The sequence below is a fragment of the Bidens hawaiensis genome, unplaced genomic scaffold, assembly GCF_021521415.1.
Source record: "Bidens hawaiensis isolate Kalapana, Puna unplaced genomic scaffold, B.hawaiensis_p1.1 tig00037791_1, whole genome shotgun sequence".
Classification (NCBI taxonomy): Eukaryota; Viridiplantae; Streptophyta; class Magnoliopsida; order Asterales; family Asteraceae; genus Bidens; species Bidens hawaiensis.
In genome coordinates, this window is record NW_027496620.1 from 118,252 (window position 1) to 133,467 (window position 15,216).

The following is a 15,216-nucleotide window of genomic DNA, read 5'->3' on the forward strand; positions in this document are numbered from 1 at the left end:
ATACCTCCTAACTCGAGTCAATGTTTATTTCAATTTCTCATTTGATCTTAACTAAATCCAATCATACTAAAATGATACAGATGACACTAATATATCTAACAATAAGATAGTGATAATCTTATGCATATCTACATCAAAATTTCAAACACAACATCATGAACCTTGCAGCTAGAGGGGGGGGGGGGGGGTGTGAATTTGACCTATTCACTTGCGAATGGGTCTGTTTGGGTTCTAAATATGCCACGGGTCAAAGGATAACGGAAAATGGGTCCAACGGCTTAAATTTTGCCAAAAGTATTTTTAGTGAATGCAACCTCCTAGATCATTTTATTCAAAAAATTTAGATTATTATTGTAATGATATCGTTAATTATTTACAGAAAAATGTGTCAGTGGGAGTGGGACAATCTAATCTGACTCGGCCCACGTTAACCCATAAAATAAAAAAAACATGTTTCAACCCAAACTTTCTTTGACCCGTTACCCAACAGCCCATTTTAAATAAAAGAAAATCGCATGCCGATGAGTCATTTAAGTACACTGTAGATAGTTGACAATTTATATGATAACTGATGCACCTAATAATTGTAAAAAAAAATAAAAAAGGAAAAAAAATTCCATATACTTAACCACATGAAAATCATAAGAAAATCATACCTGACTCATCAGTTTAATATATTACCATTTGATGTCATTGATGTAATATTGAGTTATTATACTTCTGCAGGAAAGAAGAGTGCATTCACATGACTGAAACACATAGCAGCACTCAGTATGAAAATAAAATAAACCACATTTAATACTTCTGCAGGTGTGCTACATTTAATACTTCTGAATAACTAATGTATAAAAAAAGTCACCATTAGTAGAGGCTGGAAGCCTGGAATCATCTGGTTCGGGTTACGCTAATCTTTCAGTTCTGAGTGAAAAAACAACAATATTACTATAAGAATCTGAATCTTTGAATAAAACTAGTTAGGAAGTTGCATGCAATAAAAATAAACTATGGATGAGTTTCAACCCCTTCGATATGTCCTCCTAAAGACAAACTATTTGGTTTGACCCGTTTAAGCTAAAACAAACCAAACCGACCCATTTTTAGTAGATGGATAAAAACCTGCACCTCTAGTTTGTATAGCAAAAATGAAGATATAATAATACTTTGTGGATATATTCATAAAAGAATACATCATGTACGGATGTACCACTGTTTAATGTTTAATTTTTAATTAAGAATGGGATCAGAAGAATATTAAAACACATAGGAGTTAGAGACTTTGCAGTGTATGATAAGTTTTTCAGGTTAACTCATCCTTTGAACATGGACAAGAGTTATTCAACCAGATAAACAGGAACAAGATGTATATATTAATGCAACTGTCATATTAAAAAAATCAATATACCACATAAGTGGCTGGTATTTGACTTTCTATTCTATTAGTTAATACACTTGTATTTTAAGATGATTTAGAAGTATTTTATTTCTAGCCAAGTTGATAAGTATCAATAGTTCAATACCTTGCATCATTGGGCTCTATATATAGCTGCACAAATGCGATAATCCGATCATCTTATCATCGAAACCATCATAAGCAAATTGCATTCAATTCAGGTCAAACAAATTGAGGCTTAAAAGTCAACCCATCATCAATGGAGGTTCCTAGTTTCTTGGTTGTTTCTCTTCTGCTCTCTGTTTTGTAGCGACTACCCGAGGGTCATACTTCTCGCAGCTTAAGGATACTCTTACGGTTACTGCTACACACAACCAAGCCCAAGGCCAAGGTTTGACTATATCTCCAACTTTAACTTAACACAACCCATGTACAATATGATCTAACTCAAGAAGATGTTTTTATTAATTATGTTTTGAATTGAGTTTTGCAGTTCTAAAGGCAGGAGATGATCAAATCACAGTGACATGGGGGTTCAACCAGACCTACCCAGCCGGGACCGACTCGGACTACAAAACCGTAAAGGTAAAACTTTGCTACGCACCGATTAGTCAAAAGGATCGCAAATGGAGGAAAACCGAGGACCATTTGAAAAAGGACAGGACTTGCCAGCACAAGATTGTGGCTCGCCCGTACGCAGCTTCAAACAACACATTTACATGGACAATTAAGAAAGATGTACCTACCGGAGTGTATTTTGTGAGGGTGTATGCACTCGATGCGCAGGAAGTAGAGGTGGCATATGGTCAAACCACAGATGCTCACAAAAGTACAAACTTGTTTGAGATCCAAGCAATCACGGGTCGCCACAAGTCACTTGATATTGCGTCTGTATGCTTTTCTGCTTTTTCCGTCGTCTCGTTGGCTGGTTTCTTTTACATGGAGAAGAGAAAAGGAAAGGCTTCCCAACAGAAATAAGATTATTTTCTGCATACTTAAATCCTAGTTTGTTTTATGTCTAAAAGATGGTTGTTTGTAATACAGTTTTAATCATGTTTGTTTCTTTGAATACAAAGGAATGCATACTCTCTGTTCATGTCTTATGAATAGTGTAATAATATCTGATAAATATGTGTAATAAAATGAGCTATAGAAATGAAATTGATGAGTTGACTGCAAAATAAACTGAGGTAGTGTGAATAGACTAATGTATTACATATATCTAAATCAAAATGTCAAGGATGGCATCATCAATCTACAGCAGTTGGAAAAAACAATTGGAATGATGTATTGTGTAAGTTGATGTGTTGATTTAATAAAAAAAGATATTGCATGTTGATGAGTCATTAAAGTACATGATAGATAGTTGACACAGTATATAATAAACCTACTAATGGACAAATTAACTTGGAAACAAATTCATATACTTAACCGCATACACACACACAATATACAAGAAAATTTATAATATATATGGTTATGTTAAGAATTGCTTAAACCATATAATGCACTTGTATGTAATGTTGAATGTGATACATACGGATACGTAGCCACCATACTTTCTCTCTTCCAACTTCTTTGATGATCTTCTACGCACTACGTACATGTGCATTATGTGGTAGGGGTGAGCAAGAAACCGAAAAAACCGCTCCGAAACCGAAAAAACCAAAAAATCCAAACCGAAAAAACCGAACCGAAACAAAAATCGGCGGTTTGGTTTTATGTTCTTGTAAAAACCACACTAACGGTTCGGTACATGCAAAACCCAAAAAACCGAACCGAATTCCTAAAATTTGGTTTTTTTATATTTTATATTAAGTAATTTATAAGAATTTAATATATATGTAACTCAAATAATGTTGATCAAATGTATAATAGTCTATTATTTAACAATTAACAAAATTATTTATACGTAAATTCATTATTTTTTGCCAACTTTTTTTCCGGCCTAAAATCAAATGGCAAAAACCGAAACCGAACCGAAACCAAAACCAAAAAAAACCAAAAGCAAGCGGTTTCAAAAACTCCAAAATCCGAAGTTTTGGTTTTTGGTTTGGTTTTAGCCAAAAATCGCACCGCGCACACCCCTATTATGTGGTTCTTGCAGTTTTTAACATATTAATGGTTTATACACACGCGCGCGCACACCTTGCCAACTAGTTAAAAGTTCCGACTGGAAGAATGCGTAGCTTACCTTTAAATTAACTTAAGGATTGATTAATGGTTTACATGATAAGCATAATTTAATAGCGTCATAGGCTATCCTGATTCAATAGCAGGCGTGTTATATCCTAATGTGCATAGACAAATTAACGTGAGGAAATATATTTCATAAGCTGAAGACAAGTATGTATACACGAAAATTAATCATGGCACTTCAGGGTTGAAAAGTAAATCAAATACGGATATACCACTACTTTTAAATTTAAAATGGAATCTCAAAATAAAATATACCTCAGCATTCAGGAATCTGCAGTATATGATACGTTAATCGTGGCTAACTCAATCAATGAACAGCCAGCACAAATCCAAACAAGCTGATCCTTTGAACATGGTTAAGAGTTAATCCGCCTGATTAATAGGAAAAAGGTAGGATATATTTATGCAACTGTCAAATTAAAAATAAATAAATGTACTATTATGCAAGTGGTTTGCATTTGACTTTAGTTAATAAGTAAATTAGCTAGCTTAATAAAAATGGTTTAAAATTAGTTCATTTCAAGCCAAGTTGATAGATAATAATAATACCTTGTATCTTTGGAATCTATATATAGCTTCACAAATGCCATAATCTTCCCATCAGAACCAACATAAGCAAATTGCATTCGATACAGGTCCAACAGATTAAGCTTCAAAAGTCAATCTACCATCAATGGAGGTTCCTTCTGGTTTCCTGGTTGTTTCTCTTCTGCTCTCTTGCTTTGTAGCTACTACCCGAGGGTCATACTTCTCGCAGCTTAAGGATACTCTTACGGTCACTGCTACGCACCCCCAAGGCCAAGGTTTGACCATGTCTTTGACTCTTTGACTTTAACTTTAAATGACCCATGAATAATATGATCTAACTCAAGAAGATGTTTTTATTAATTATAATTATGATTTAAATTGATTTTGCAGTTCTAAAGGCAGGGGATGATCAAATCACAGTGACATGGGGATTCAACCGAACCTACCCAGCCGGGACCGACTCGGACTACAAGACCATATGTTAGGATTAAACGCACACACGAAACCGAACACAACACGAAAGCAATAAACGAACACGAGGATTTAACGTGGTTCGGTCTAAACTGACCTACGTCCACGGGTGGCAACTAGGTATATCATTATTGAGTGACCAAATATTACAAGTACATAATGTTGTTTATATAGAGACTGAACTAGGGTTAGTGAATTATTATGCAAGAAATCTAAACCGGGCCGGGCTTGGGCCCGACCGCCCACACCCGTCTCCTCTTTTGACTTCATATAATAAACCGGGCCAACAAGGCCTACGAACCCAACAATCTCCCACTCGGAGGCCTTGAGTACTCTCGTCTGCACTCCTGATTGTACTTCTGTAATCTGAACATTAAACTTCTTCTAGTTGCCACCGCCTTCTCATTAATTAACCTGAAGGCCTACAAACCCAACACCATAAAGGTCAAACTTTGCTATGCACCGATCAGTCAAAAGGACCGTAAATGGAGGAAAACCGAGGATCATTTGAAAAAAGACAGGACCTGCCAGCACAAGATTGTGGCTCGCCCGTACACTGCTTCGAACAATACATTTACGTATACTATTAAGAAAGATATACCTACCGGAGTGTACTTTGTGAGGGCCTATGCACTTGATGCTCAGGAAGTAGAGGTGGCATATGGTCAAACCACAGATGCTCACAAAACTACAAACTTGTTTGAGATTCAAGCAACCACGGGTCGCCACAAGTCACTTGATATTGCGTCTGTATGCTTTTCTGCTTTTTCTGTCGTCTCATTAGCTGGTTTCTTTTACATGGAGAAGAGCAAAGCAAAGGCATCCGAACATAACTGAGATTATTTATGCATACTTAAACATAAAAAAAGGCTCCAAAATTGGTTTTATAACAAAAAGATGGTTGTTTGTAATAAAGTTTAATCATATTAGTTACTTTAAATACAAAGAAAGACGTGCTCTTTGTTCATCTACGATGAACAGTTACATAAATGTCTTGTTTACTTTTCAGATGTCACAATGAAATTGTTTTAATACAAATCGGATGAAAAAAATTCCAGTTCTCAAATGTGTTACCAATACATTAACTGATAATTAGTGGTTAAAAACCATTTCAGTGTTAGCCATTTGATCAGTACCGATAAGCGATAACCTATCTTCATACACATCTATGTATCCAAATGCATCTGTGCCAGGAGGGCATTCCAGTGCTGCCTCAAGTACCCGATGATGCACCCCACAAGAATCAACTGAATGTCCACCTTTATGATCATGGCCACCTAAACAAACCTTCACACAATTGTACCGATGAATCACGTCCATAACTTCATCATAATTCCATAAAAGTGCTTCTTTTGATGAAGCTCCAGGATCTAACGGAATATGGCAGCATAAAACAACTTTTTGATTAGATTTTGTCGCATCTTGGAGCGTTTCGTCTAACCATTTCAACTGTTCTTTCCCGACACCTCCGTTAAATTTCAAAAACCTTCTTTCAAGACCCACTAACCCATTTGGGCTATTCTTTTCCAAATTAGGGTTTTTATCATTTAGGAAATCTCGGGCTTCGATTGTGTGAGGATGATCATGAGGCCAACCGATTTCACTAATGTCAAAACCATCAAGAACAATAAATCTAAACTCCGGGATAGGAGAAAAGTCATAGTAAGCACGGTCAACATTAGGAAAAGTCAACAACGGAAGCAACTTGCTGCGTGGGAGGTTATAAAGACAGTGGTTGCCAATCATATGATACACACGGCCATTAAAATTATCAAACTCTTTAACTACTTTCTTGACAGTTTCTAAAGATTGATCTTTGGGACAATAACCATCAACAATGTCACCAAGATTTAACGCAAAACTGATATTTTGACAACTGTTCCAGTTTTGTATTGCCTTTTGCAACACTAGAATGCTGTTTCTGTAATATCTAGGAACACCAATAAATGAACGCCCGTCAGGAATGTCAGCATACTGCACATCTGAGATAACTCCAAATGAGAAATGTGGCTGCTTCCCTTGTGATACCAATCCATTTGGGTAGCTCATTGTTCTTTAACTAATCAATGAAAAGAAATATCAAAATAAGCATGGCAGTTAGTGATAGGGACGTCCATGAAACCGAACAAACCTATCCGAAACCGAAAAAAATCAACAAAATCAAACTGAAAAGGCTGAACCGAAGCAAAAAACCGACATTTTGGTTCTATGTTTTTGTAGAAGCCGAATTTACAGTTCGGTTTTGGTTTCGCACGTAATAAAAACGGAAATAACCGAACCGAATTTCTAGATTTTCATTTTTATTTAACTAATCTATAAGAATTTAATAAATATGTAACTCAATTACTTTATCTCAAATGTATGATAACCAGTTAGTTATTTATTAACAAAATGATTTAGGCCTAAATTCTATATTTTAAACCAATTTTTTTCGACCAAAAACTTTCAAGTTCACATGGCAAAAGCAAAACAGAACGATTTTCAAAAATCCAAAAAACAGAAAAGTTTCGGTTGTTGGTTTGGTTTTAGCCCTGGTCAGCGATTAGCAGTTAGGCCATCCGTAGTGAGCGATTTTGAGGGGCGATTTGGGCGATTTTTGAAGGGAACACCGCGCCCCCAGGCGATAAATGGGGCGATAGGGGGGAGAGTATTATTTGTCGCCGGTTTGTGTTTTGTTTTTATTATTGTTATATTGTGTGTGTGAGATATATATATATATAATATATATGGGGGTGAGTTAACGTACAATAATCGCTTAACGTACATTACGTACGCGAAATACGTTCCACTAAAACGTTCAAGCAAAATTCGCAAAACTTTAAACGTTCAAGGTTAAAAATACTAATACGTTCAACCAAATTCACAACCTTTAAACGTTCAAAGGTTAAACCTTTAAACGTTCAAAGGTTAAACCTTTAAACGTTCAGGTTTAAAGTTTATCAAAATTGATCGATCGAAGCTTCAAATTGATGATTAATTGGATCGATTTCAAGGTTAATTGATCAATTTGGTTCAACAATTTCAATTTCAAATTCAATTGCTCAATTTGACAACTGACCTGTGAGCAACGATTACGATTGATGGTTGTGTCGGAAGAAGATGGTGGTCACGACGGTAGACGAAGGTCGCGACGGTGGATTGTGGACGGAATCGTTGAACGGCGATGGTGAAAGTGGTCGGAATCGACGGGAGAAGAGGTTGACGGAGGCCGGCTCGCGTAATTGTGATTTTAGGGTTATTGAAGATCGATGTTTCAGGATGTCGCGTACCTATTGTATGATAAATGATTTTCTTATTCCATCCTTCACCTATATATATGTATATGTATATATATACAACACCATTACTCCCCTAAAACAAAAAACCCACCATTTGCTGAGTGGGCGACACATGGCACAAAACGCTCCATTTTGTAGCCCCTCCACTACACATAGCCTTACAGTTATGCTAATTTTGTAACTACATAGCTACCTAAACAACAGAATTAGACACACTAGGGTTTCCATGTTGTAGAATAAATAGCTTGATCAAGTGTACTTCAACAGTTCAATTGTTATATATAAACTTTTAATATCCTAGTAACACTATACAGAATACAGATCATGATTTAAATAATAGGTTAACATTAAATTATAAACGTACAAGCTAAATTAGGAACAATGACGGCTAATAATAATAATAGATGATTTCATTGACAGATTGAATTAAGATAAGATAGATATTTATTTGAGGCTACAGTAATCGGATTAAAAACTTACAATCTACGATGATCGAATCGAATCGAATCGAATTGAATTGAATTGAAGTGATTTTTTAGGGGTTTTCTTCTCTTCCGATGATAATGGAGATCAATGTGGAGAGTGCGTGTGATAGAACAATATAATATAATATGATAATAATATCATTATCATAGGTGATGTTGTATGATACGAAATAATAACGCATAAACTAAAATAAAAGTATAAAAATAGTTAATATAATCACGCACTTTAGCAATTCTGGGTTTTAAAATGTTTGATTTTATTGTGTAGTTATTTTTTTAATAATAATGTAGTATAAAAAGGTTCTCGATGTTTTAAAAAAGTGGGAGGGAACTTGAAAAAAGTGAAAATGTTGTGAGGTCTGGACTTCGTAATTACAGTTATTATGATGTCTGTTATTTAAAATGAAATCAATATCGAATGATTCTTGTTACATTGTGTTGATAAGAAGCCTCTCGTTACCGAATAATTTTTTGATATAATATATGAATGTGGAGGTTTTGCACATAATTCAATTTTCTGTGTGAATATATAAGAGAAATAAGTTATTCATTTTTTTAATAATAAAAAAAGCTTTTAAGGTATAAAAAACGATTAAATTTATATTTATTCATTTTGTATGAAATTCAAGAGTGAACTTTGTAATATCATCGGTTCATTAAAACTTGATTTTGCTCTTCGAGTTTGACAATTGTCAATGGTAATGTGAATTGCATTGGTGGGAGAGATTGCTCACCAACTTATATATATTCATGATTTGAAAAGTACTATTAGTCCATTAAAAATAGCCAATTAAATTTATACACATATAATACCATGGGCTAAACTTAAGTCAATTGCTATAAGCAAGGGCTTAATCTTTGCTCTTGATCAAAAGTAGAGCTAAATCTCAATCGATCGCTAAACGCAATAACTAAATGACTAAATCTCATCTAGTGTGTCCTGGCAGCTAAAAATATAGGCTAAATCTCAGCCGACGGCTAAAAGTCGCACCCTTTACACATTATTGATTTGGTTGCTTCTTTTCATGGTTTTCTACACGTCTAAACTTATTGACGCTTTGCTGATTAGTTGATTTTTAAATATACTTATTTTTTAAAAACCAAATATGCATTAGAAATAAATAATTAACTCTGAAAACTATCATAGAACTTTTAATATCCTTGAAATACCTTTTTTTGGTATGCAACTATACATTATATCCAAGATATCTTAACCATTTCTATCACCATGTGTTTGACAAAATTAGTGGCTTAAATTGGAAAACTGTCTTAGAATCAGTTTTGTATATTAATAGTGGATTGATAATAAATAAAAACAAACATTTGCATGCAATTAGAATAATCCAAAATGATGAAGAAATCAAACATGAAACAGTCACCCTCAGTTGAATTTATTAGTGTTATCATGACAAAATTGCGGACTCCGTAAAGAGTATTGGCTACTTGTATAATAAACTAGTGACATTATGTTATGAAATTTTAATGACAACATACACTGTTATACATTTGTAACATTATGCGGCTCTTCCGTTATTACCAGCACCAAGGATCTGATTAACGAGCTTCTCCGGCAGTTTTTTTGTTGCCTGAAAAAAAAAACAGAATACACATAAATTTTTTTAGTTTCTTTGTTTTATGAATTATGACATTATGAAAATAGCTCACCTGATAATGTCTCATATGCAGTATCGGCTCACAACCAACATCTGCAATTAATTTTCCTTTTAGCGTAAGCAAACTAAACCGTCCAGCTTCATGTCGCGCAAGACCATCTTTACCAAACGGTAGGCTATTGCACACTTTAAGAAGTGAAGTAAGCGAGTTCATCTGTTGCGTAAAATGAAATTATTAAACTTTATCTAACACAAACAATATATACTTTTATAAACAAAACTGAAGATACTACACTCAGTCACTCACCTTCATATATGGACAGGAAGCACAGCCACCATGAAGAGAACACCCCTCGCCACTTGGAACTCCCGGTATTACAGAAACGTTTAGACCCGTGGACGTCTTTTGTGAAACTGTGGTAACGGAATCTGATGAAACTGGAAAAACTATTTCAACACTAACTTTTCCTGCCTTTAAAGAAGCGTCTGAAGAACATAATAATTGACGAACAGCTGCAACAATTGATGTCACCATTCCGGATTCTGTCCCTAACACAAACTGAAGATGATCATCGACGTTTCTATCGAGAGCTTCTTGTACCCGAGTTTTTATGAAATCTAATAAGTTTTGGGTGGACCCCACCACCCCCATTCCTCTTCTTTTAGCTTCCATAGCTAATGAGAACATTTCACCAGGGACCTCAAAATGAGCGGTGAGAAACGCGTCACAGTACATGTCTTTAATCTTTTCCACAACTTCGTGACCGAAAAGATGATGAACGATGCAAGTTCCATCCTAAACACAAACAAAATTATAAATATTTATCGAAAAGAAATATAAAGTCATAAGCTTTATTACCTGGAAATAATGCAGCTTAGGTAACAATGCTTTGATTGAGTTTCTAGTATGTTGCGGATGTATCTTGGCTATTTCTTCATCTGTCATGACCGTCATCTGCTGAAACAACTCGATGATGTTTGCACCCATGTATGAATCAGGTCCATACCATACATTTAAGTTCGGTACTTGAGCAAAAGCCTGATAAACAAAACATTAAACAAGTAAGCAACCACAGTAGAGTAGGGCTGTTCAAAAAGCCTGTGGCTCGCTCGAAAAAGCTCGGCTCGAAAAAATTCGATTTTAAATGAGCTCGGCTCGAATTCTAAACAAGCCGAGCTCGAGCCAGGGTCAGCTCGGCTCGTGGCTCGGTCTTGGCTCGACTCATTAGCTCAGCTCGTTGGCTCGTATAGATTAAACCTTAAATTTTAATATTTATATATACTACTAGCATACCAAGAAATAAATAAATAAAAACTATACATATATTATGTCACTCGATACCTAAAACCTTATAAAAGAATAACTAAAATAAAACATATAAAGCTATAAATTTTCTAGTTTATAAATTTTATATAATATGTGTGTTAAAATTATAATTTTTGTCTTTTAAATATCAAAATTTGTAGAACGTAAAATAAAAAAATAATAAATAAAAAATAAATAAATAATTAAAAAAATTAAAGGAGCCTGGATCGACGAGCTCGGCTCGAGCTTTAAACAAGCCGAGCTCGATTTTTCAGCTTGGTAAAGAAAAAGAGCCGAGCTCGAGCCAGCTCGATTAAGTTCGAGCTCGAGCACACTCTGGCTCGACTTGACTCGGCTCGTTTACAGCCCTTGAGTAGATTAGCATTTAGTGAAATAAAAGATACAGTTAATAATGTTGGTAGTACCCAAATGAAAATGAAGAATAACCTGTAAGATGGTTCGCACAACATTAGAAGAAGTACATGTAATCGTAGGCACAAGTTCATGTGAATGAGCTTTCGTTTCTAGTGAGGTGTTTATGTAGACAACATGTAACGAAGGAGATGAACTAGAAGCTTCAGAGAGATAGTTCATGTATGCAGGGCTGGATGCAGCATCAGCCAATGAGCAGCCGATCTGTTCATCCGACATCCTGTACACACCAACCTGCAACAACAGTAGATGTATGAATAACAAACAAAACAATATATATCGCATTTGATAATGATGATTACCTCAGGAAAACCTGCTTGATCAAGAATCGCACGAACATTTTCAGACATGAAATGTACCCCTAAAACAGATATAAATTTGCATCCTGCTTTCGCCATGTTAACAGCACTATCGGCCATAACCAACGAGTCTGATATATGAATGTGAGGCCAAAGCTTTTTTGCAGCAGTTAGCACGCCTTGCACCTCCGGATCCATGTAAAAATGTGCAACAACTCCGATTTGCTTTTCCTTCAACAAATTGGCAAGCTCTTGAACCTTTACATCATCAGGGAACAAATACCTAGCCTGTAATTACACTAAATTTCAGCTGAAGCTTTAACAATTCAAGACTTCAAGAATGCCAAAACAAAAGAACCTGATCCGATACAATTATAACCACTGTTGTAAAAACTACGATTAAATGTTATACTATCGATTTAACTTCATCTAATTGGACCAACAAATCGGTAGTCAGTGAAAGGTGGCCCAAATCGTTCTAAATGGGTCAAAATCTATCAAAATTGGTCGAAATCTTTAAAATATTTGAAAATCTATATTTATTAATCCGATCCGATTAATAAGTTTGAAAATTTATATATACCAATCAGATTAATCACTAGTTGGTACCCCACCCCCGACTAGAGGTAGGCGAAGGAATCGGTTGACTAAACCAACCCGAAAACAGTTAGGAACCGTAGTTTCAGGACCAGTTTGGGATTCTCGCCACCGAAACCGTTCCAAACCGGTTAACCGAATCAAAAACCAGTCAAAAACAGATCACAAACCAGTTTCAACCCGAACCGAAACCGATACCACACCGATTTGACTTTTTGCTGACCAAACCGAACCGATTTTCAAATCGATCAAAATGTTTGACGTATTTGAAAATTTATACTTATTAATCCAATCCGATTAATAATTTTGAAAAAACTATATATAAATTAACATGCTAACTGTGAGAATCAAGTAGTGTAATCATATATACATCATAGTGTAATTATAGTGTAGTGTAATTACAACATACTGTAATTACACTACAATATAATTACATAATTACATGGTGTAAATATAATTACACTACTTGATTATCACAATTAGCATGTTAATTTAATTTATTTGATCCAAACCCTATGTATTTATGCACAAAATTCTTCAAAGTTTTATATATAGCTTTTCAAAATTATTAATCGGATTGGATTAATAAGTATAAATTTTCAAAAATGTCAAACATTTTGACCAATTTTGACAAATTTCGATCGATTTCAAAACATGTTCCAAAACATAACTACACTACTTGATTCTCACAACCAGCACATTAATTTAATTTGTACGTTAATATTCCCCTACATACAAAATTCCAATCCTATTAATCACCAGTTAGTACCCCTCCAATACCTGCGCCTCGGCAAACCCCCCTCTCGCCTCAACACCTTCCTCCGTAATAACCAAACCCGGAAACGCCTCCCCACTCACCCTCCCATATCTCTCCGCCACAATCGCCTTCGTCCTCTTCTGCATACTAACCAACACATTATAATAAGTATTAACCCGAGAATTATAACCACTCTTCACATTATTCACACCAATAATATCAACACTCAAATCTCCCAAATCCCCTGTCTTCAACATTAACACCTCCTTCGGCTTCGCTCCGTCAAGCACCGAAATTAAACAATAACAATAACCTCTCGTCACGTCCGAATCACTGTCCGCCGTGAACCTCATCGTGCCGTCAGGATTCATCTTCACGTCCAGCCACACCTGTGCCGTACATCCCATCACTCGGTTTGAAACGGTTTTAATTGATTCGTTAGCTTCCGGTAGAAGCTTTGCGTAGTGTAAGAGAAGCTTGACTCGTTCGAGTGAGTCCGGTATGGATTTGAATTCGGATTTGAGAGATTGAAGCATTGTGAGAGGTGAGGTGTGGTGGTGGTGTGACGTGGAGGATGAAGTGATGGTGACGTCATAGTTAGGGTGAATGGAAGAAGATGTTATTGTATTGGAATGAAAGGTTTTGGAGAAGGTGAAAGAGGTGGTATGGAGTTTAGTGTTTGTGAGTGTGGTGTTGGAGCGAGTGATAGAAGAATAAGAATAATACGTGTTGAATGATGCGGAGTTCATCTTGCCGGAGGATATGACGGTGGAATACGACGGCTGGTGGTGGTGGTGGATGTATGAAGAAGCTGACTGGGTAGTAAAGAGGTGGTGTGTTTTATCTTCGATTATTAACCCGCGAAAAATATTAAAAAAATATGGAATAAAGGTTTTTTAAATTAATTAATTTGACGGTTGTTGTGAGACCATAAGAGTGGAATTTTCTGAAGTAACACATGATGGGAAGAAAAATTAGATAAGCTTGTGATTCGAACTGACAATCTTGAAAGGCCTAACTCAAATTCTTCCTAGTCATAATCTACCAAAAGTGACACTGTTCCCGAGTTTCATTTAACTGAGGAAAGGGAAGGAAAATGAGATATGGAAAAAATATGTCGTGTTCCCGAGCTTCATTTAAGAAAGGAAAAGGATGGAAAATTTAAAAGAGGTGTTCCCGAGTTTCATTAAAAGAAAGAAAATGAGGTAAGGAAAAAGAAAATGATCAGTAAAATAAAAGATTTTGTGTCTTTCCAAATTAAAAAGATTTGTGAGGAAATAAGTTGAAGAGAAAGAAAAAAATACCAAAAGAAAAGGTAAGAAGAGAGAACTTTCTTTTCCTTACTTTTCTTTTCATAAATGAACTCGGGAACACAGCGTTAAGTGTAAATCGAATTTAGGTCTTTATTAAATAATTCAAACTTCCTACCACTAGCCAATATGTTAAGATATGTGTCAATCCATTTTCTAATCAAGTATATTTGAGTTTTGACGCTTTAGGTTTTTTAAACATAAAAAAAGCTATTTTAGTTTGGTATTTGGTATAAGTATAAACATTTTATGTGTGTTTAGTGTAAAAACATTTTCAAATGAGTTACTCTTTGTACCTCTACATCGAAAGATGAATACATTTTTCTATTTTGTGTGCCACAAGTTTTGCATACATTATTTTTGTGTTGATTATGACTTTTAAAGAGACAGATAATATGGTTTATTTAACTTTTAAGTAAGTTAATTAAATGTTTAAATAAAATAAAGCTTTTGGCATTAGAGGTGCACAAAATCAGTTATGGGTTCAAACTCAGTTTGGATACGGTATAACGGAAAAAGAATTGAAAAACACCGGTTTTTTATTTTTATTA

At 35.2% G+C, this 15,216-nt stretch overlaps 2 protein-coding genes and 2 pseudogenes across 4 annotated transcripts; 2 read left to right on the forward strand and 2 right to left on the reverse strand.

Moving 5' to 3' along the window:
* Window positions 1–1,649: 1,649 nt before the first annotated feature.
* Window positions 1,650–2,542, forward strand: LOC143589742 (high-affinity nitrate transporter 3.1-like; annotated as a pseudogene). Its single transcript, XR_013145342.1, has 2 exons — window positions 1,650–1,781; window positions 1,884–2,542. The product of XR_013145342.1 is annotated as a high-affinity nitrate transporter 3.1-like (transcript).
* A 1,673-nt stretch (window positions 2,543–4,215) lies between these two features.
* Window positions 4,216–5,425, forward strand: LOC143589750 (high-affinity nitrate transporter 3.1 pseudogene; annotated as a pseudogene). The gene is made up of 3 exons (XR_013145344.1): window positions 4,216–4,392; window positions 4,508–4,590; window positions 5,024–5,425. The product of XR_013145344.1 is annotated as a high-affinity nitrate transporter 3.1 pseudogene (transcript).
* A 255-nt stretch (window positions 5,426–5,680) lies between these two features.
* Window positions 5,681–6,772, reverse strand: LOC143589757 (manganese-dependent ADP-ribose/CDP-alcohol diphosphatase-like). Its single transcript, XM_077070433.1, has one exon. It carries the CDS (start codon window positions 6,635–6,637, stop codon window positions 5,681–5,683), a length of 957 nt encoding a protein of 318 aa, XP_076926548.1. The 5' UTR covers window positions 6,638–6,772.
* A 2,834-nt stretch (window positions 6,773–9,606) lies between these two features.
* LOC143589744 (quinolinate synthase, chloroplastic-like) lies at window positions 9,607–14,124 on the reverse strand. Its single transcript, XM_077070423.1, has 7 exons — window positions 13,379–14,124; window positions 12,005–12,289; window positions 11,718–11,936; window positions 10,824–11,003; window positions 10,272–10,760; window positions 10,017–10,178; window positions 9,607–9,937 (listed from the first exon to the last, which is right to left on the reverse strand). The coding sequence occupies exons 1-7, from the start codon at window positions 14,102–14,104 to the stop codon at window positions 9,866–9,868; spliced, it is 2,133 nt and encodes a 710-aa protein (XP_076926538.1). The 5' UTR covers window positions 14,105–14,124; the 3' UTR covers window positions 9,607–9,865.
* Between the last annotated feature and the right edge of the window lie 1,092 nt (window positions 14,125–15,216).